Raw genomic sequence first — 19441 nt, 5'->3', positions numbered from 1 at the left:
ATGCATGGCAAAGTAAGAGACACTATAAGATCTGTGAAGGCGTGAGCACGGGACCGGAGAACAGGCGTCCCGTTCCAGGGAACTCGGAAAGCACCGCACCAAAAGCATCCTCTGCAAATTACACCCACAGCACCATAACAAGCGGTTCATTATTCTGCAAAGAAAACAATCTCAAGCTGAGACGTGGTCATTGGCGCCAGAGTCCGAAGCCGGCATGGCGCCGTTCGGGCCGGGCACCTGCGCCGTATACTTGCCGTGGATGACATCCCCAGCCAGGTCGCGAGGGATCAGACCAGCGGTCATGAGGAGGGTCTTGACCAATCTTCAGAGCAGCAAGGCCGGGGCCGGCAACAGGGCGTAGCGGAGCGGCCTATGTGAGTCTAGCAACAATCCAGATCTGCAAGGCCTGCTTGGGGCACCGAGATTGAGCGCCTCGCGCCGCCATGCCGACGGAATTCACGCCAGAACTAAAGGAACGCGCCGCCGCCGCCCTGTGCACGTTTGCACACGTCGCGGGCGCGATCGAGATCCCGTGCCTGGGCGACGCGGCCACGCTGCCGGCAGCGACGCGCAGCGCACTCGACAAGGAGGAATCGAAGAGGGTCATGGCGGCCTGCAAGCAGCTGGGCGTCAGCGTGATGGCGGCGCTGTACGCGAGCGTGGCCGGGGCCAACTACACCTTGGCCGACGTTGTCGCGAAGGAAGAGCTCCGAGCATGAACTTTCTTTGACTTCCATGTCACAGAAGCCCGAGAGTGGAAACTTCAAGTTGCGTTATGACAAGATGAATGAACTCTGTTGATAGGTGATCAGCCCACTCCACCTAAGACATGCATCGGGACCACCTCCGCTAGTCTGGAGGCAGATCTGTGGATTGTGGAAGGGGATGGGCCATCCGTGTCTACGCCGACGAGCCAGGAGGACTCCGAGGCAGAGGATAGTGATGGGACCGCCATAGCCGACGAGGATCCCGACGTCGATGCGCCGCCGGCCCAAGGCGACGGTCTACCGGCTGGACAACAGCGAGGCTCAACGAGATGCTGCTGTATGTGCAGTTGATGGCAGTCGAGAGCAACTGGAGCAAGATCCAGACGGAAAAGGCGCTGCTCCGAGCAGCTCGCCCGTGACGCGTACGTCGTACACGAGGATGCCCCGCGACTTCCGCTCCGCGACCAGCAGGTATCGCCCGCACGGGCTCCAGACCGTCTGCGTGACGCCGTTGCCGCCGATGCCGACGCCGGGGCTGTGGCCGCGCTCGGCCGTGCGGTCGACGGCGGAGCCCCACGCGGCGACGCAGTCGCCCGCCTGCGCGAAGTCATACAGGCCGACCCAGCGCGTCCAGGTGCCGGCCGCGACCAGGCCGAGGCCTCCAAGACCATGGCGAGCGACACGGTGATGCGGCCTTGGGGCTTGTGGTTGAGGGCGGTGGAGGGTGGGTTTGCTGAGGTAGCCAAGCCAGCCCTTGTTTGAAGTTACGACGAAAAGCTGACGAGGGTATAGGCGCTGCACTCGTACCAGCCGCGCGCCATGGCGGGCACCCGCACCATGGGCAACAGCCCGCCCAGCGACGACGCCCAGGTCTCGACGTCTGAATAATCGAGGGTACGGGTTTCCTCGATAGGGGCGGAATGCCGAGGTCACTGATGCCATTATACAGGGAACAGCTAAATCAGGACAGTGACCTGCAGTTCCGGATATGCCAAGAGGTCGTCGACCACCGAGGCCAGAATTTAACAGAAAAGAAGGATCTAAGCTTGGATGCCAGCCATGGTCGGTAGAGTCTTGCCGTGATTATATGTTGGGGTGGCGCAAGCGAGCGAGGGACGAGGCTTTCTTCTTGAGGCGCTCCACGAGTTCTTCGGCGGTGCGCTTGAAGGCGCTGGCGCCGGATCATCCAAGGGAGTTCCCGTGTGAGTCGAACTGGGAGGCCTTCACAAAGGAGCGGTGGCCGAACGGGCTTACGGTGCCGCCGCAGACGCACCGCGCGGTGAACAGCAACAACTACACCACCAACAAACCATTGCCCAGGACTCGCATTCTCACGATATGACCAAAGAGAGAAAAGGAGAGAAAGAGAGAGAGGGGGGAGTCCTAGTGGAGTTTGTCCCATCTTACAACGCTGCCTCGCGGCATTACTGCTCGCGATCTCGATGGCGTGTTAGTTAGGGTTATACCGCCGCGGTTCCACTGCTTCCTGGCCAGGTCGGGGCTGCAGACGGGCATGCGCACGAATCCGGGCGTGACGATGTCGTTGTCCATCAGGTCCCGGGCACTGCCGGTGTTCTCGACGTCGACGATGGCGCCGCCGTTCTTCTTGCCGTTCTGCAGTGAGGTGCGCACCGCCCCCTCAATGGAACCCTTCGATCCGTCCAGCAGCTCCAGCCGCCCGCGCTTGTGCCGGCGGGCCCCGTCGACCGGTCAATTGTTGTTCTTGTCGGAGCAGGGGCAGAACTCGGACGAGCCCTTGGGATAAGACGTGTAGTACTGCCAGCCGTCGACGCAGGCACCTTTGCGGTCCCCGAGCAGATAACTCTGCAGATCCCCTCGCCTCAAGGGAAGCCAACTTCGAGAATGAAGGCGTGAGTGTCCGAGGCGTTCCAGAGGTGCGGGATGACGGAGGCAAATAGCGTCCTCTCGATGTCATGGAATTTGCCAGCATCCATGGGACGCGCCCTTACGCAGGGCAAGGACAACCAGTGGGCTGGGGTTGTCGGTGTGGTATTTGGCTGTTGGCGGCACAGGCGCGACCGAGGCTGCCCAGACACTATTCTCAAAGCATGCCGTACAACACGGCACCTTGCTCGTGTGGCAGGAAAGTAAAGGACGATCTTGCATCCGGCTTCAACTGTGCAGGGGGCAGAGCTGGGTTGAACCTATACCACAATAATGACGGAAAGTTGGAATCCAGACTGGAATGCTGAATTTTAATTCTCATCCTAACAATATATCTTATTAATATAATTGGTGAAGACGGTACCGGAAACACCGCATTTGGAAGCCAGCTTGGCGCAGCTGTCGCCAGAGTAGACCTGGACTGTTCTACACTCGGCGCGAGCCCTAAGTAACCCCCTTCGAACAATTGACACCGATGTCTTGGCGGTACTGTTCCGGGCCGGTGGCGCCATTGGTCGGAAGAAGCGGTTACTTAGGGTCCTGGCCCTGAAGGTTGATTCGGAGAATGACAGACAAGTGGCGTTGGCCTAGCCGCTCTCTCTCTCTGCATACTTGCCACGGCTTGTGGCCATGATACCGAGGATCTGGGTACTGTCGTAGTCAAGCCCTAAACAATCACCGCTGTTAATTATTTTCCTTGGTGTTTGAGGACGTCGTCGTAGTTTATTAATAAATCGCATTTCACTTACCACAAAGTTGCAAGGCCAGCTCAGGGGACGAGACGTTGAGTTTGGTAAGATTGTCCTCGAACATCTGCAAGGCAGAGGCAGTAAGCCCATGGTTAAGCAGGCTTTGGCCGACGTAGAGACTGATGGTAGCCTGACCGGACTGACCAAAGATGGTGAAGGGTTGGTCCTAAGTAACCCACGCTGAGCATACTGGCGCATCTGACTGACCAGAGAGCGAATGTCAGAAGCCGCGAAGCCCTCCACCAGTGGGCTCGGTGGATGCAGTCAGCCTAGACATGAGCTCACAAGGAAGAGTGCTGAAGTCAGGGCCATACGAAGAGCAGGCATGAATCCGGTGGTTGCTGTCCGGGTCGTCGACATCATCATGGGGAGTGAAGTCGATGAACATGGATTTCTGGCATCTCCTGACCTTCTTGAAGCTGGGGTAGCCGGACCTGTTGCCGGTGCGAGACCCCGATACGCTGCAGCGCTCCGGGCAAGTCTCAGCACCGCGGGAGGATGTGCTGGCGCCCAGTTTGGCTGAGACACCCTCGGCAGACAACATGAGACCGATAGCCCCAAAGGCGGCCGTGAGCCACGGCGAAGTCACCATGGCTTTGACCGGTTTGGTCTTGCTGAAGATCGGTAAAAGAGTGACAGGGAAGAAGCAGAAGGATGGCCTTGGGGGTAGCCTTCAAACCTTCCTCCAACATCCCGATCGGTTACTTAGGGTTATCTGAGTAGAGGATTTCCTAACTGCTGCTGTCAGCCGACTTTCGACGGACGGAGGGCCGCAACAGCCTTGCACCAACCGCATTTCTGTTTGGGACGCTGCGCCTTCGGTCTCGGAGGAACTCCCCAGGCCACATGCAGGAGCTCGTCGGCCATCGCATCTTGCTCATTTCCAACCTTCAGCAACCAACCCAGTGCTCTTCCCATTCCTATCCCCATACTACAGTAATCTCGTCTTTCGTGAGGTGAGAACGGACTGGGCATGAGCAGCTCCACCTTTCCCTCTGCAGCGTCCAGTCTCCTTGTGCTTCGCTTGGCGTCATTCAAGATGCAGTTCACCTCCTGGCCTAGTCGGCACATATGCTATGCGGTGGACTTTCGATTACGCCCATTGCACCGAAGATACAGTCATCTGGCATACTTACGCCAACTCTACCCAGTGGACCATTGAAGACAGCGCGCAGGATGTAAATCTTGTTGCTGCTACTGCCAACAAAGAGTGTTCCGAGAAGCAAGGAGTTGTCATCAACGTCACAGACACCTTGGAAGCCAAAGGCATATGGTCGTCGTAGACATGGCCCGGCGGCTCTTCTGCCGTGGTGGCCAACTCGACTCGCACCCCCGACCCTTGCAGTGTCACCATCGATGCTCCCGCTTCGTCGAGCATATATGCCACTACCGAAGAGCTGGCCTGCAAGGACGACAACAGCATGGGTGAACCGCCATACCTATTTTAGCGACTAACTCAAAGCACCTGAATCTGTAGATGGTAAACCTTCACACGTGACACCAGAACATCATGTGAGGCGATTTAATGCATGATTATCCAAGACGACCTTTGAAACGAAGTCGGCTACGGATGCTGAGCGTAGTCGATCGTACGGGTAATCATATAAAGAGGAAAGAAAAGAAGTCAAGAATATATGGAGGGGACTTCGCAGGAACACAGTCTGATATACCTACATGTACATGCATGTACATACCTATGTATTTGGGTGGCGCTTAGGTACATACCTACAAGGGCCGCCACAATTAGCCTTGGCAGGCAGCAGGGTTCCTGAGGCGGGTAAATCGGCTTGTGCTGTGGCTCTGCAATGACGGCCTTGATTATGACGTACCAGCAGGGAAATCGGGGTTTGCCAAGGGGTTGCGTATGAGCGTCTGGGCATTTCGTAGAACACGCAGGCCGATCCATCCACATGAAACACACGGCAAGCAAGAAATCAAGTAGGTTGACGGTTGACAGGATGATGTGGTCGTGTCTGGGTGGCTTGAGTTTCTGGCTTGGGGCAGCACCAGGCCCAAGGCCCCAATAGCCCCCGCTTTGGTCAGTGTCCATCAGGAACTTGTTACTCGTAATGACTCCCGACCTGGGGGCCCTGCTCGATTCACTGGAGATCAGATAGGAATCTGATTATCTCGGTTTCTACGAAGTGCACCGGAGGAACCAACTTACAAAGATTAGTGACCATCGCAGAATATCATTTCCTCGGTTGCAGAATCCTACAAATGGATGATTCAGGTACAGTGCAGATGCAGGATTCTGTCCACCAGGCGGGCGGCGGTCAACCCAGTGGGGACCCACGACACATCCAGGAGCTGAATGTTTCCGTTCTACCACACCTTGAGCAGCTCTTCAACCGCCACGCTGGTTTCGATAAGAAATGGAACAAAGATCAGGTCATCGCATTTTTGCATCACGTGCAGGCCGACAAGGTCAGCGACCCCTCGGATAACATCGCGGCCCAAGACAGTCTGGACTTCCATGCTTTCTTACATTACATGACTTCGTCGGCCGCCGATGCGCTCGCCCCCGTCAGTACCGAGGATTTCACCTGGCCCCTCAACAATTACTTCATCAGCTCCAGCCACAACACCTATCTCACCGGGAACCAGCTCTCCAGCGACTCGAGCACAGATGCGTACAAGAACGTGTTGCTGCGCGGTTGCAGGTGCATCGAAATCGATGTGTGGGATGGCGACAGCTCAGACTCTGAGTCGTCGGAGAGCGACAGCGACGAGGAGGAGTATGCCGAGAAGAAGGCCATTAGGAAGGGGAGCCGCAAGGAGCGCTTGGCTAAGCACATCCCCTCGTCTATCACCAGCCGGCTGGAGAATACCTCCTTGGGAAAGCGACTTGAGAAGTACACGAGTCACGAGAGCGACAAAGGTATAGGCCAGGACGCGAGCAAGGACGCGAGCAGTTCCGCAACGAGCGACGGGACTAGTGCCAAGGACGCGGTATCGGAGGGGACTGTGTTGTCCGCGCTCCAGAGAACGTCCAGCCCTCAGGCCATCGCCGTCGAGCCTCGCGTGCTGCATGGCTATACTCTTACCAAAGAAGTCTCGTTCCGCAATGTCTGTGAAGCCATCAGGGATGACGCATTCACGGTCACCGACCTACCTCTGATCGTCAGTCTTGAGGTGCACTGTTCCGACGTGCAACAGGAGGCCATGGTGAAGATTATGAATGAAACCTGGGCCGACTTCCTGCTATCGCCACCCGATGCCGACTGCAAGGTTCTTCCTGCGCCGGGGGATCTGAAGCGGAAGATACTCGTCAAAGTCAAGTACGCACCACCCCAAACTGGGTCTACGGATAAGTTGGTACCGAGCTCGACGACAACATCCGATAAAGACGACCTACCGCCGATAGCTGATGAGAAAGCCAAAAAACCCTCCAAGATCATCCAGGCCCTCAGCCAGCTGGGGGTCTACACACGGGGCGTCACATTCAAGTCGCTGGCCCAGCCGGAGGCACAGATGCCGACCCACATGTTCTCGCTCTCGGAGCGTGGCGTGTTGGAGGTGCACGAGAAGCAGGCGCCAGATTTGCTCAAGCACAACGAGCGCTTCATGATGCGGACGTATCCCTCCGGAATGCGCATAGGCTCTTCCAACATCGACCCGCCCGTATTTTGGCGCAAGGGCATCCAGATCGTCGCACTGAACTGGCAGAAGTGGGACGAGGGCATGATGCTGAACGAAGGGATGTTTGCCGGCACCGGCGGGTACGTCCTCAAGCCAGAAGGATACAGGGGCCCGAAACCCGTGGCGACGACGGACAATGCCCTGGCGGTCACTACTGCAGGCGAGATCATCACGGCACCCCTGGGAACACCCCGGATCCTGAACCAGACTCTCGATCTAAAGATCACGGTACTCGCGGGCCAGGACCTACCGCTGCCAAAGGAGGGAGATAACCCATCCGGATTCAATCCGTACCTCAAGGTGGAACTTCATACGGAGCCCCCCTATACCGAGCTGGCAAAGCAGCGTGGGCAGTCGGGGAAAGCCAAAGAGGGGGAATACAAGGCCAAGACCAAGACCAAGAAGGGAATCCATCCGGACTTCAAGGCGGACGTGCTCGAGTTCAAGCAGGTGATGGGTGTCAATCCGGAGCTGGCGTTTGTACGATTCGTGGTCAAGGATGACGAGATTGGACACGACGATCTGGCGGCCTGGGCTTGTATCCGACTGGATAGGCTGAGGCGCGGCTACCGGTTCATCAAACTGATGGACAAGAACGGCATGGCAGGCAAAGGAACAATCTTGGTTAAGATCGAGCTCAAGCTCTCATAGAAATCTATCACCGCAATGGCTGGCGGGTATCTGTTAATAATTAGCTGTAAGTGGACACGATCTGCTTCCGGGTTAAATGACGCATGCGGCGACTATCTATGTAGGTATCTATCCATCTTCTATCCCTGACTTAGTGATCCCATGTCGTGGAAGTCTGATGCGAGGAGTGCGTAATAAGGGTAGTGCTTCGAGCATTCAGCTGGTAGCACAGGGCGTCGACTAATCACGAAACACGTAGGATCGCAATTCCAGCAGAGCGGTCGGCCGTCGGCGGGCAACGGCACACGAACCCGGTTATGCTGCTAGGGCGGGTGATCTGTGACCTCATCGCGCAGCAAGCGCTGCTTCGTCTAGACATGCAAAGACCAAAGACGACCTTAATGTCTCTGGCTTCAACCACTTTGGCCATTTCATCCATCTTGATTGACCGTTTGACTTGTTGCACTGCACGCCAATGGAGCCGGCCACGGAAAAGAAGTCGAAGTGGAAGGTGTTCTCGTCGAGAGACAAGCGCAAGAGTGGGGACCCCCGTCCGGCTCTCATTGGGCAGCACGACCAGGGAGCGGGGGACTCAGCATACGGCGGGAGCGAGCCCACCACCTCGTTGACAACCACCGAAAGAGATTCTAGCGCCTCCAAGAGCGCCAACGTGCTGTCTCCAGCCTACCTCACACAAGTCCCACCATCAAGCGCGAGACGCATGTCAATCCCAACAGCGGACAAACGGTCACGACAACCACCACGACAACCACGACAACAACAACCGTGACGGGGTCCAACGGCATCACCACAACAGTCGAGAAGCCCAATGCCCCAGCCGCGGCTGAACTATCCACCGTAAAAGACGATGCTGCCGAGTCTCCAGCAATACAACAGTCGGAGCCCGACCCCAGCGAGCAGCGGCGGCGACCAAGCATCGAGACGCCTGGGCGCCGCATCATACCACAGCGCGAACCCATGACTGCGCAGCCTACTTTGGAGCGCACCCCAACCATACCCGAGCGCAATGCGAACCGACGCTCTCTAGATGCCACCGCCAACCACCCAGACCTCTCGAGCACGCCGCCGCACGCCAATGCACAGTTTGTGGCACGCAGCCCGACGGGGCCGAGCAGCCAGAACTACTCACACCCCGGACGCAACCAGCGCCCTCAAGAATTCGACTCGATCCGCTCAAGTGCGCCGGAACAGCAAAAACCCGAACACCACGATCGGCCCAAATCGACGTTGCAGAACTTGAAGACTGCAGCCGCAGGCTTGCATGTAAGCACAATGGCATGACCTGCTCATGAGTATGGATACAGGTAGCATTGACAACAAGACTAATACAATGCCTCCAATGCAGGGCGCTGGAGAGACTTTGCGGGGAACGTTTAATTCGACGGTCGACCGACATTTGCCATCGGGCAATACGAACCCCGAGGCCATGGAAAAGAACCAGGCAGCGATCGAAGCAGGGTGCTACGAGGTGGCCAACCGGCGCTTCTACCATCCAGACGATCTCCAACAGGTACAGGATCACGGCAGACCCATTACGACGAATACGCCAGCGGGAGGTAGCACAGCAGTGCCCCGAGAGCAGACCGTGGCGACAGGTGAGGGGAAAGAACGGGGGCTTTTGGAGCGAGCTTCGGCAAGCCGGCTGGGAAATTTCATCAACATGGCCGCGAATCGACCAACAAGTCGGGATGTTGCGCAGCAAGAGGCCGTCGACAAGGAAAAGGCGAGGCCCAGGGCGCGGCTACAAAAGAGAAGCAGCTCCAAGCTCAGTATCGTGGGAGAATGAAGGCTGCCGTTGATGCTATATATCGTAATGCGCATGCAGTCCAAGACAGTCTCTTTCATAATAATGGTCATTCACGGCACTGCTCTGGACCGTCTAAGCTGTGCGATGGCCTGAACAATTGAGGGGCACAGGGATACAGTGATTCGCAATAGCGCATTCAGCCGCTACTTGTAGGCATTGGTTGATTTAGGCCCCAACACTTTAGGGTTATTTAGCGCTCCCAGCAGACCTGATTACAGCGTCCACTTGTCTAGATCGATTCCAGTGAATGCCCTTTTTGGACTCGTCCTAACGAGACGCAAACGATGTCGACTTTTGACGGCGTGGTCAATGAATTTCCAGACATCATCATCGACTACTTCCGTTTCCGTGAACGCCCTCCACGCCTCTGCCTGCTGAGCCATGTCCACAGCGATCATCTCGCGGGCCTGGAGACGCTGCGGGGGCCCTTTGTCTACTGCTCCCCCGCCACCCGGGAGATACTATTGCGCCTCGAGAGGTACCCATGTCGCATCAACTACGCCAGCGGCATCCTCGAGGCCAGGAAACAGACTTATAAGCACCTCCAACACATTCTGAAGCCCATTCCGCTGGAGACGCCCACCAAGTTGGAGCTATGGCCAGACAAATATCTTCAAGTCACGCTGTTTGATGCCAACCACTGCGTCGGCGCTGTTATGTTTCGTATGGGCACATGAGCTTCCAACAATGCGTGGTGCGCGGCTAACTATGGACGTGGACTACTAGTGATTGAGGGCAGCGGCAAGGCGGTGCTCTACACCGGCGACATCCGGAGTGAGCCGTGGTGGGTCAACAGCATCGCTCGCAACCCAGCACTGGTGGAATACGCGAATGGTATCAAGACTCTGGACCGCATATATCTAGACACGTCGGTCCTCGATGACTATCCCCTCAAGACCAAGGCCGAAGGGCTGCGGGATTTGCTTACTCAAGTGGCCCGGTATCCAGCCGAAACCGTCTTCTTTGTGCAGTCTTGGACCTACGGCTACGAAGATGTTTGGATTGCCCTCGCCAAGGCACTTGGCTCCAAGGTGAGTTGTCACCCCCAAGGCCACCCCACCAGAAGTTGCTAAGAAGGCGAACCAGATCCACGTGGACGCCTACAAGATGGGCATTTACAAGTCCCTCGTTGAAAAAACCTCTGCCGACTTGTTCGCCAAGCAAGTTCATCTGGCTAAAGAGGCACCCTATCTGGTGGGATTCAGCTGCGCCAACAACCAACATGACGGTTGCTTGACTCTGGACGAAAACGTCCGCATACACAGCTGCGAGAAAGGTACTGCCTGCTCCGTGGTGCAAAACCAGCCCATCGTATGGATCAAGCCCATCGTCTCTCGGCTCCCGGATGGCCAGGAAATTGCCGAGGTGGGAATCGGCGGCGGCGGCGGAGACCTGGAGCGGGAAGCTGAGCTGCAGTGCATCTCGGCGGACAATCTTGAGGCGGTCATCGACATGTATGTATCCGATAATCGCTTGCGCGCTTTGACTGACAGTGACAGGATCCGGGAACTTGGAGGATTTCCCCCGGAGACTCGCGAAACGGCTATCACGCGGATACTGGCATCAGTCGCCAGTGGCCGTAATGCGTCCCTCAATATAGACATCGACGACTTCTCCGATGATATGGAGGCCGACCTGATCAAAGCCGTGCGCTCGGTCGTAACGCACGCAAGCTCGAAAGTGGGCAAACAACTCGGGCGGAATATAGACGCACATGACAGACAAGGGCGTCGCGGACCAGACTCGGCGCCATCACTCCCAAGAACTATTGTGTTCCCGTATGCCCGGCATTCTTCCTACCCTGAGCTGCGCCATTTGGTCAACACTTTCAAGCCGAAAGACGTGTGGCCATGCACTGTGCACGATATTGACTGGTTCCGGCGCGGCATTACTATCAGGGGTTTGTTTGGTCAATGCTGTTCGGAGGACATCTTCGAGCATGATACTCTCATGGAACAGCGTCGCGCCCAGTTGGACAGCCCAGTGGCTGACAAGCATGATCACGACACTCCGTTTTCTCCTATTTCCGCGGACATGCCTTGGCAGCTTCGGCTGGATAAGTCATATACCAACCTAGAGGGAATCAGAGGAGGCTCAGAGCCCGTCGCCTCACCCTTAGTAGAGCCATCACTCCCGCTGGGCCCTGCAGCCGAATCAAAGTTATTCGCGGGTTTCCGTGGCAATTTCGACGAAGGAGAAGCAGCCCCACGTATACACCAACAAGAAGTTGTCCCTCCATTATCATCTGTAGTAGTTGGTGGTGATGAAATCCGAGCGGTGGCATTCAACACAATGCAGCGCAATGTTGATGGAGATGGTTGGGCTCCCATCGAACTCATTTCCACTACAGGGCATCATAGTGTCCTTGATACGGAACTAGGAAACCTGCCAAGGGCCAAGTAGGGTTCACGATGAGGCCATACTCACCAGTAAGGACATCGCCACGGTTCTAGCCAAACATAATGGTAGTAGTGTAAGCATTGCTTGATGCTATTTGGTAATATGTACAGATTCGGGACGCCGATATTGTTTAACCCATCCAAATCGATGTTTGTTCCAGGTGATTTCCAAGTCTTTAGCGCACGGCACAACATCCCGCCCTAAAACATCAGATAAATATAACCCTGTTAAACTGGTTCATTTCCTAAAGACATTGACCGTCTTTGCAGAGATAAATCAGCCATGCAATTGATCAAAAGGCGGATAGACGAAACTTACACCACTCGTTCAGGACAGAGCAAGTCCCTGACGCGCAAGACGTCGGTCCCGTGTAGCCTGTATTGGTCTCAGAGTTAGTATGCCCTCGTTGATGGACTCCTGTGTGCCTGCGACTGCTCGTCTTCCACGAGCTTCAAAAAACAAGCAAGAAGAAGAAGAAGAAGAAGAAGAAGAAGAAGAAGAAGAAGAAGAAGAAGAAGAAGAAGAAGAAGAAGAAGAAGAAAACAAGATCAGGGTGGAGTTGGTCCCTTACCACTGCCGGCGCATTGTCCATACTTCGTCTGGCCCACCCCTGGCGTTGCGGTCGTAGTCGGGGCGGGCGCAGGGGTGGTTGGGGCTGGCTTCGAAGTGGAAATCGGCCCGGTGCTTGCTGGAGGAGCGGTAATCGGCCCCGGAGACGTGCTGCCGTTACCAATGGCCTTGGTGATATCCCCGCTCTCAATGTAGACGCCGGAGAAGTACATGTCCTCGACAGCATCGGGATAGCCGCTTCTGGGCAACTCGAGCACTCCGACGTGGAAGTCTGCGCCGTTGCTGGATGTGCTGGCCGAAACGGCGGCTATGACTCGGGTCAAAGAGTCGCCGCCCGTCGAGTGCCAGAAGCCTACCGTATTGGCGCTGAAGTCGATCTCGTAGGCCACATTGTGCCAAACGTTGGCGTCCCAGTTGACGCTCCATTTGGTCTGGCCGTCCACAATCCACCGGAGAAGGGGATCGGTTGTACCCCTGCATTACACTGTTTAGTATGTTGAACGTTCTGAACTGACCTCACACAGCTGGTGGTTTCGGGGCTGGGGATGACTCACGATGCGCCGCTTAGCCAGCCGGCTTTCATCTCGGTGAAGTGGCTTTCAAAGAAGGCGATCTGGTGCTCGCGCGTCTGGGCCGGCGGGTTCACGTCGGAGCGCTTCATACTAAAGTGGTAGTAGACCTTTCCTAGGTTGATGGCAGCAGTGGTCTGCGGGATCAGCTCGATACGGCGCATGTTCTGGCCGTTCCAGTACGCCGTGGAGTCGAGCGTGAGCTTGGCGCCCTGCTCGGATGTCGAGTCGGCCGGGTTCTTGTAGCTGGGCGAGAGGTTGATGTAGTCGGTCACGGAGCCACTGCCATGGATGTAGTACTGATAAGGGCCGACCTGGTTTCCCCAGGACCACTTGTTGAGGTCGGTGGCAGAAGAGAGATTGTTGAAACGGCCATCCCAAATGACCGTGCCGGCCGAGACCGTGCTTGCCAGATAGGCCATGATGAGCGAGGATAGCGCCATGTTGTCAGGCCACGATGGTCGGCGAAGAGGGCAGCGCATTGAAGAGTAGCAAAAAGCACGTCTTCACAGATGCTGTAGCCATCTTGGGGAGTATTGATATAGCAGTCTCGTAAGGCTAGTGGGTATGTACGGAGCCCGCGGCAGCGCAATTCAGCTAATAAGCGATCATCCCGTTGTGGTAGCGGCCCGTCAATGCCGGCTTTACGTCCGTGATCGAAAATGGCAAGCTTACTCACGAGCCCAGGGTTCCCGCTTTTGCACTAGGATGCACAGCTACATGAGGACCCCGGATCGTTATCTGGAACCGCGAGATACAGAAACACGGAATCTCTACTGCCACTTTCTCGTCGGACTGGTGTCTGGCAGGTTGAGGCTTTGTGGTGCATTAAAAATCCCCACCATGCAGACCGCTCACTAGGGTAGCGGCGGCCATGAATATGCACGAATCAAGGGTCCGCTTGAAGAACTTGAACGTCCCATTATGGGTTACGATTTGTGGGAGTCGCGGGGGTCATCTTCCGAGAAGTGGTAGTAGCACTGTCATCTTCACGGGTGAATCTGGTGCACGTGCGACGTTTGAATTTTCCATACTGAGTATTGAACCTGCGGAAGAGCTTACTTCGATTACCACCAGGCCTCTGCTAGGTGACTAGGCTGTGCGAGATCAAACTCGAGATTCTTTGGGTATCTAAAAATCTGGGTAGTCATTCTGGATGTAGATGTACTGAATGTAACGGCTCTACAAACCAGGTACATGCCACAACACATAGCGCAAGAGTGAATCAAGCACCGAGGTCCCTGCTCTTATTGTCCAAGAATCGTTCTGTTATAGAGGGAAGTATATACATTAAGTGGACAGACGTTGGTCATGGGTGAATAGTGAATACACCAAAGGACCGAGCCGCCATTGCGTCTTAGAGCCTTTTGAAGACGTGTGCGAAGACCTCACGACTCTTCAGGAGATTAGTAACCCTCAGACGCTCATTATCGAGATGGGCAGAGTCGCTAGCCTGTCCACAAGGCAGGTGCGCCGCCGGAGCCTCAAACTCCTTCTCCAGAAACCGGATAGCTGGGATCGAGCCGCCTTCTCGGATGTACAGCGGCTTCCGCAGCTTGCCGCCGACGGCCGGCGTTGGCTCCTGCGACTCTTGGCCATTGTCAAAGAGGGGAGCCCAGGCTTGCATGATGGCTTCTTCGAGTGTCCGGAAGATGGCATTGTCAGGATCCCCAAGCCAAGGCTCAGCCTTGTTGTCAATCTTCACCGTAAGATCGTTGTCAGATTCGAGCATGTCGAACTGGTTGCTCAAGTAAGTCTTGAGAGACTGGATCATGTCATCTAGCTCTTGGCCGGGCACCAGTCGGAAGCTGATGTGTGAGCTGGCATGGCTACTGACCAGACTGCCATCGGGCCCTGATACCTTGAATCTGTGGATGGTTAGGTTCGGTTCGCGCCAGCGTGCCATCAAAGAAGTCTTGAGGTCCGCCGCGGACTTGTTCTCGGCTGGGCTCTGATTTATGAGGGCGGTGGTGATATCATCGAATCGAGCCTCCTCCTCGGGCGTCAGTGGAAGAATGCCCTCGTAGAAGTCAGGAATCAGAATCCGGTTGCGTGGTCCCTTGAGTTTGGACATAAGTGTGGTGAGGTCGGTCAAGGGCTCATTGACCATGTACGATCCGTCCACACCAGAATGGAGATCAGGGTTCTTCGACTCTACGCATACGGTAGCATGTAGAACACCTCGAAGGCCATATGTTAAACACGGGGTTATGTCGTTTAGCCAGTAGCTGTTGGCCAATAAAATGTAATCGATGTGTCCGATCTTCTGTTTGTTTTGGCGGACAGTCTCCTGGAAGCCCCGGGAGCCCGACTCTTCCTCGCCTTCAATGAGAAAGACGACATCCGAATCCAAGGCCTTTGATTGCATGAGATCTGTCAATGCATACAGCGCAGCCATAATGGGCCCCTTGTTGTCACTGACACCACGGCCGTAGAGATAGCCATTCGTCCCCTTCAGCTGGAAGGGGTCTGTGTTCCAGTTGCCCTTCCTCGAGTCGGCAGGAACGACATCGTAGTGTCCGTAAAACAGGATCCGCTTGCGTTGTTCCGCCGGCTCAAGCTTGCCGCTGAACTTGGCAAAGACGACAGGATGATGAAGGTTGTCATCAGCGCTCAGCATCTCCACGTCACCACCGTGTTTGCGGAACAGTGTGCGAAGAAAGGTGGCGCCTCGTCGGCAATCTTCTGCATACTCAGGTCTTGAGGAGATGGTCTTGAATGACACGAAGTCCCTCAGACTCGAGATCATCATATCCTCATCAACCACGGTCGAGGGCTGCTCTGTTGCCTCTGTTGCCTCTGTTCCCTCTGTTGCCGGCGGGTTCTTGACCACCCACACAGCCACCGTGTTATCATTGGCGCCCGTGATAAAAACCTCGCGGCCTTGGTAGTTCGAAACAGTGCAAGCCAGGATCTTGCCCTCGTGAGCCTTCCATTGGGTCAGGAGCTGGTACTTCTGGCTGACATTCTGTGAGCAATCCACCTGGTACCGGCCGTAGTGCGCGGTGCTGTGCTTCTGTTAATCGGTGGTTAGCATAATTCCCAATGCGGAGGGGGTATAGAACGTACGCTGGCAGTTCCTGTAGAGCCAGCACTCCACAGGTATCCCCAGCCCATCTGCAAGGCCATGACGTCGCCCTTGTGAGCCTTGATGACGCGCAGCTTCTGCTTCGTATCCAAGTCCCAGAGCTCAACGATGCCACTGAGTTTGCCGCTGTATAGGAAAGACCCATCGATGCTGAGAGACATGATGGACTCAGCATTGTCTTCGCCGAGACACATAATCTCCCGAAGACCATTGAGAGTGCCATCGGGCCCAACCTCGTTCCCGCCCAGCTGCCAGACTTTGATTGTCCCGTCGCCACCGCCCGAGATCAGGACATCATCTTCGGGATCCACAAAAGCGGTCACACCGCGTGCCATCAGCATGCAGAAGACGTATCCGTAGTGGGCGTATTGTCGAATGGCTCTTCGATCAGTTCTCAGGACGGTATGCGATCGGGGGATCAGGTCGTATCGCTCGTCGGTGGGCCGTGGTGTGCTCGCGCCGCCAACGGCCCGCGAGTCGAAGAAGCGGTGGTTTCGACGATCAGGGTGGCTTGTAGAATTTCGGCGACGACGCGGCTGGTGTCATTGAGACCAACCCATTGTATCGTCGTATTCTGGGCGCCGTAGTAGACGGTCTGGTGCTGGGAGGAGTAGGATACGGAGAAGATGTCGCCAAAGGAATCCCAAGTGCTGTAGATCTCGTACTTGCGGTTCATGGCGCTAGGGCACCATACGTTGACGATGGGATCGCTGGCGCTCGAGAAGAGGAGGGACTCGTCGTCGGACAGGAAGAGGCACATGACACTGCGCTTGTGGGCCTGGATGCGATGGATGGGCTGGAATGTGGCCAGGGACCAAACCACGATCTCGCCATCTTGGGTGCCAGCATAGATGCGGTCTTTGCCTACAACGAGGGCCAGGACGGAGCTGTCGTGTTTGAGGACATGATTTAGTTCCGGCGTGTTGTGCGGTGGCACTTCGACATCGGGAGCCGACGCATTCGGGGTGGTGGTGGTGGCCGGCATCGGTGGGGGAGGGGATATCGCTGTGGACGCTGCAAAGGACTGAACTTGGGTTGCACGAATTGTCAGTTTGTTCCAGGGAGGACGGAGGTATAATAACGAGGATGATGTAGTTTTCCTCCAAACCAGATCAATTATCAAGTGGCAAATACATAAAGCAGGTTGCAAGATGCCATTCCATTACATGACGGTGTAGGATGTAGCCCACGCCAAATAATGTCCATTTGTGATGCGATGGGCGCTACAACCTGCCAGGCGCATGTCACCCACCCACCTCCACCCCCTGCAGCAGCACCTGTCACCCTAGCACCTGGTGCCTGGAAATCAGTGGAGTAGATGCTATTGGGACCCCTAGATGGGGCTCCTGGAGACTCTTCCTTTGAATTGGGTCTTCATTCGAGACCTTTTGCCTTTCGAGACCAGAGCACAGAGCTTGACACGCACGAGCCCAACGAGATCTAGTCGTAAAAGATGATGCACTTACTCGGGTCTTGCGTTCTCCATCCACTACTTTGCTTCTGCATGCCTTCTTCGTCTTGGATCCTTTGACAGCCTTGACAATCCCCAGGGTCTCGTGCGCTGGTCATTCGTCCCTTGGCCATGATGCGATCCGTATGGCGGCCCTGATAGTCCGAGAAAGGGGGTAGGAAGGGGTGGAGTTGTATTTCAATGAGTATCTGGGTTTGAATGAAGCAAATCACTTCTACTGAACGATGCTGCGGGACTGATCTTTGTCGCTACCTTGGACAGCCAGAGTTTTGCTACGCCCTGGAAAGGTTTGATTCTGACAGAGAGAAAGTGGTGGGCTGCAAGTACATTATAGGTATAACCAGATATGAAAACAAAAATAAATAAACCGCCAAAATAACGTTTACCAAGAGAACCAGGTCGAAAGCTGGTAGGCCTTGCGTGATAAGATCATTTGCCAATGAAAGCAAGACGCCTGCATATCAAACACGGGTAAGCTTCACCGCCAATGGGCAGTCTATACCTGGGCACACTACAGCCGGGACCCGAATACTGGCAGATAACATGGAGATCTGGTGAACCCGCAATGGCAGATCCAGGCCTATATTTATTTAGGTATTCAAGCAAGCGTTGCGTATGCCGGGGGTGGGGAAAGGTAGGCCAGGGGCATGATTGATATTGTAATAATTCCATGGCGCCTCAGGACAAGATGGTTAGCTCAGCACGCGGAGCAGGTTGGCTGGAGGCCCGTATAAATTGCCCATCAAATGTTCTTGGATCGTGAGCTACGTACTCCGTACTGAGCCAAGGCGGGCGTGGGGTAACCAAAGCTGCGGGTAGGTTAAGCCCTTCTGGAGTTGGAAGGGTGGCAGGTGGGGCTGCCCATCGGCACAACGGGACAAGAAATGACCGCTGGCCGATTGACATGATCCGTGCGCAACAATTTTCTCGCCCGCTGCTGGCCTGGTTTGCAAACCATGACCATGATATCAGCAATTTGATCCGACAAACCCATCCGACGACAAGACCACCGCCCATCGTCACACCTTTCGATACCAACCAACAGCCCATATCGCACTTTAACACCCAGCGAATACACGTCAATCAATTCCCGATTCTCGCCCATCGGGTTCGGGATTTAGCCTGCTGCTGCCACATCGCAATTGAAGTGCGCAACCGCACCCAGGAGACGGCTTTCGCTACGTCCATCTTACCCGGCACTCACCTCTTTCTTCTTTTTCTCCGGCTACCGAATCATACCGCAATGGATCACACACGAGACCCTTGCCCTTATGTCATCCTGAATGACTTCGGAGGTGCATTTTCCATGGGTGTATGTCTCATCCTTCTCGCTTGTCTCCTCCGCACTCGCCGCGGGCTTATCTCAGTCGGCTAACATGTCTTGGTGGTAGGCAATCGGTGGAACCATCTGGCATGGCATTAAGGGCTTCCGCAACAGCCCCATGGGCGAACGACGGATAGGCGCCATCACAGCCATCAAGGCGCGAGCACCAGTATTAGGCGGCAACTTCGGCGTATGGGGTGGCCTCTTCTCGACTTTCGACTGCGCAGTGAAGGGTATCCGGAAGAAGGAGGATCCCTACAACGCCATCATTGCCGGCTTTTTCACCGGTGGTTCCTTGGCTATTCGCGGTGGCTACAAGGCGGCCCGGAATGGCGCCATAGGTTGTGCGGTGCTGCTCGCCGTTATTGAGGGTGTCGGCATCGGGTTCCAAAGGCTGATGGCCGGGTCGACAAAATTAGAGGTACGTTTGCGGCGCGGCTTGGCTGGTTTCCTTCGCAATCATACGCTAACGATGAATCGCAACTCACTAGGTACCCCAACCGCCACCCAATGCTGAGAAGGCCCTGGCATAGTTTGTCAACAAGGCCGTATTCTGAA

General features: G+C 55.6%; 11 protein-coding genes across 11 annotated transcripts; 7 read left to right on the top strand and 4 right to left on the bottom strand.

Moving 5' to 3' along the window:
* Positions 1–443: 443 nt before the first annotated feature.
* On the top strand, positions 444–719 carry PG994_005326 (uncharacterized protein; the record flags this gene model as incomplete). The annotated part of the gene is made up of 1 exon (XM_066856735.1): positions 444–719. The coding sequence occupies one exon, from the start codon at positions 444–446 to the stop codon at positions 717–719; it is 276 nt and encodes a 91-aa protein (XP_066716004.1).
* Positions 720–1028: 309 nt separating this feature from the next.
* Positions 1029–1649, bottom strand: PG994_005325 (wd repeat-containing protein; the record flags this gene model as incomplete). Its single annotated transcript, XM_066856734.1, has 1 exon — positions 1029–1649. One exon carries the CDS (start codon positions 1647–1649, stop codon positions 1029–1031), a length of 621 nt encoding a protein of 206 aa, XP_066716003.1.
* Positions 1650–1794: 145 nt separating this feature from the next.
* Positions 1795–2049, top strand: PG994_005324 (uncharacterized protein; the record flags this gene model as incomplete). Its single annotated transcript, XM_066856733.1, has 1 exon — positions 1795–2049. One exon carries the CDS (start codon positions 1795–1797, stop codon positions 2047–2049), a length of 255 nt encoding a protein of 84 aa, XP_066716002.1.
* A 41-nt stretch (positions 2050–2090) lies between these two features.
* On the bottom strand, positions 2091–3953 carry PG994_005323 (glycosylhydrolase family 18-6; the record flags this gene model as incomplete). The annotated part of the gene is made up of 5 exons (XM_066856732.1): positions 2091–2321; positions 3225–3256; positions 3362–3500; positions 3552–3559; positions 3647–3953. 5 exons carry the CDS (start codon positions 3951–3953, stop codon positions 2091–2093), a joined length of 717 nt encoding a protein of 238 aa, XP_066716001.1.
* On the top strand, positions 3904–4644 carry PG994_005322 (uncharacterized protein; the record flags this gene model as incomplete). Its single annotated transcript, XM_066856731.1, has 3 exons — positions 3904–4061; positions 4110–4317; positions 4363–4644. The coding sequence occupies 3 exons, from the start codon at positions 3904–3906 to the stop codon at positions 4642–4644; spliced, it is 648 nt and encodes a 215-aa protein (XP_066716000.1).
* A 937-nt stretch (positions 4645–5581) lies between these two features.
* On the top strand, positions 5582–7654 carry PG994_005321 (1-phosphatidylinositol 4-5-bisphosphate phosphodiesterase 1; the record flags this gene model as incomplete). The annotated part of the gene is made up of 1 exon (XM_066856730.1): positions 5582–7654. The coding sequence occupies one exon, from the start codon at positions 5582–5584 to the stop codon at positions 7652–7654; it is 2073 nt and encodes a 690-aa protein (XP_066715999.1).
* Positions 7655–8108: 454 nt separating this feature from the next.
* On the top strand, positions 8109–9440 carry PG994_005320 (uncharacterized protein; the record flags this gene model as incomplete). Its single annotated transcript, XM_066856729.1, has 3 exons — positions 8109–8257; positions 8317–8917; positions 9000–9440. The coding sequence occupies 3 exons, from the start codon at positions 8109–8111 to the stop codon at positions 9438–9440; spliced, it is 1191 nt and encodes a 396-aa protein (XP_066715998.1).
* Positions 9441–9745: 305 nt separating this feature from the next.
* On the top strand, positions 9746–11864 carry PG994_005319 (artemis protein; the record flags this gene model as incomplete). The annotated part of the gene is made up of 3 exons (XM_066856728.1): positions 9746–10124; positions 10188–10492; positions 10548–11864. The coding sequence occupies 3 exons, from the start codon at positions 9746–9748 to the stop codon at positions 11862–11864; spliced, it is 2001 nt and encodes a 666-aa protein (XP_066715997.1).
* A 545-nt stretch (positions 11865–12409) lies between these two features.
* Positions 12410–13443, bottom strand: PG994_005318 (uncharacterized protein; the record flags this gene model as incomplete). Its single annotated transcript, XM_066856727.1, has 2 exons — positions 12410–12905; positions 12986–13443. The coding sequence occupies 2 exons, from the start codon at positions 13441–13443 to the stop codon at positions 12410–12412; spliced, it is 954 nt and encodes a 317-aa protein (XP_066715996.1).
* A 914-nt stretch (positions 13444–14357) lies between these two features.
* On the bottom strand, positions 14358–17073 carry PG994_005317 (WD repeat-containing protein; the record flags this gene model as incomplete). The annotated part of the gene is made up of 3 exons (XM_066856726.1): positions 14358–16016; positions 16070–16624; positions 16681–17073. The coding sequence occupies 3 exons, from the start codon at positions 17071–17073 to the stop codon at positions 14358–14360; spliced, it is 2607 nt and encodes an 868-aa protein (XP_066715995.1).
* Positions 17074–18802: 1729 nt separating this feature from the next.
* PG994_005316 (translocase of the inner membrane) lies at positions 18803–19416 on the top strand (the record flags this gene model as incomplete). The annotated part of the gene is made up of 3 exons (XM_066856725.1): positions 18803–18871; positions 18951–19304; positions 19375–19416. 3 exons carry the CDS (start codon positions 18803–18805, stop codon positions 19414–19416), a joined length of 465 nt encoding a protein of 154 aa, XP_066715994.1.
* Positions 19417–19441: the final 25 nt, after the last annotated feature.

This window comes from Apiospora phragmitis (assembly GCF_038363925.1).
Source record: "Apiospora phragmitis strain CBS 135458 chromosome Unknown utg000006l:1.0-5683423.0:1.0-5690449.0, whole genome shotgun sequence".
In the NCBI taxonomy this organism is placed as follows: Eukaryota; Fungi; Ascomycota; class Sordariomycetes; order Amphisphaeriales; family Apiosporaceae; genus Apiospora; species Apiospora phragmitis.
Note: the sequence above shows the minus strand (reverse complement) of the source record. Positions and strands in the feature narration are given on the sequence as shown.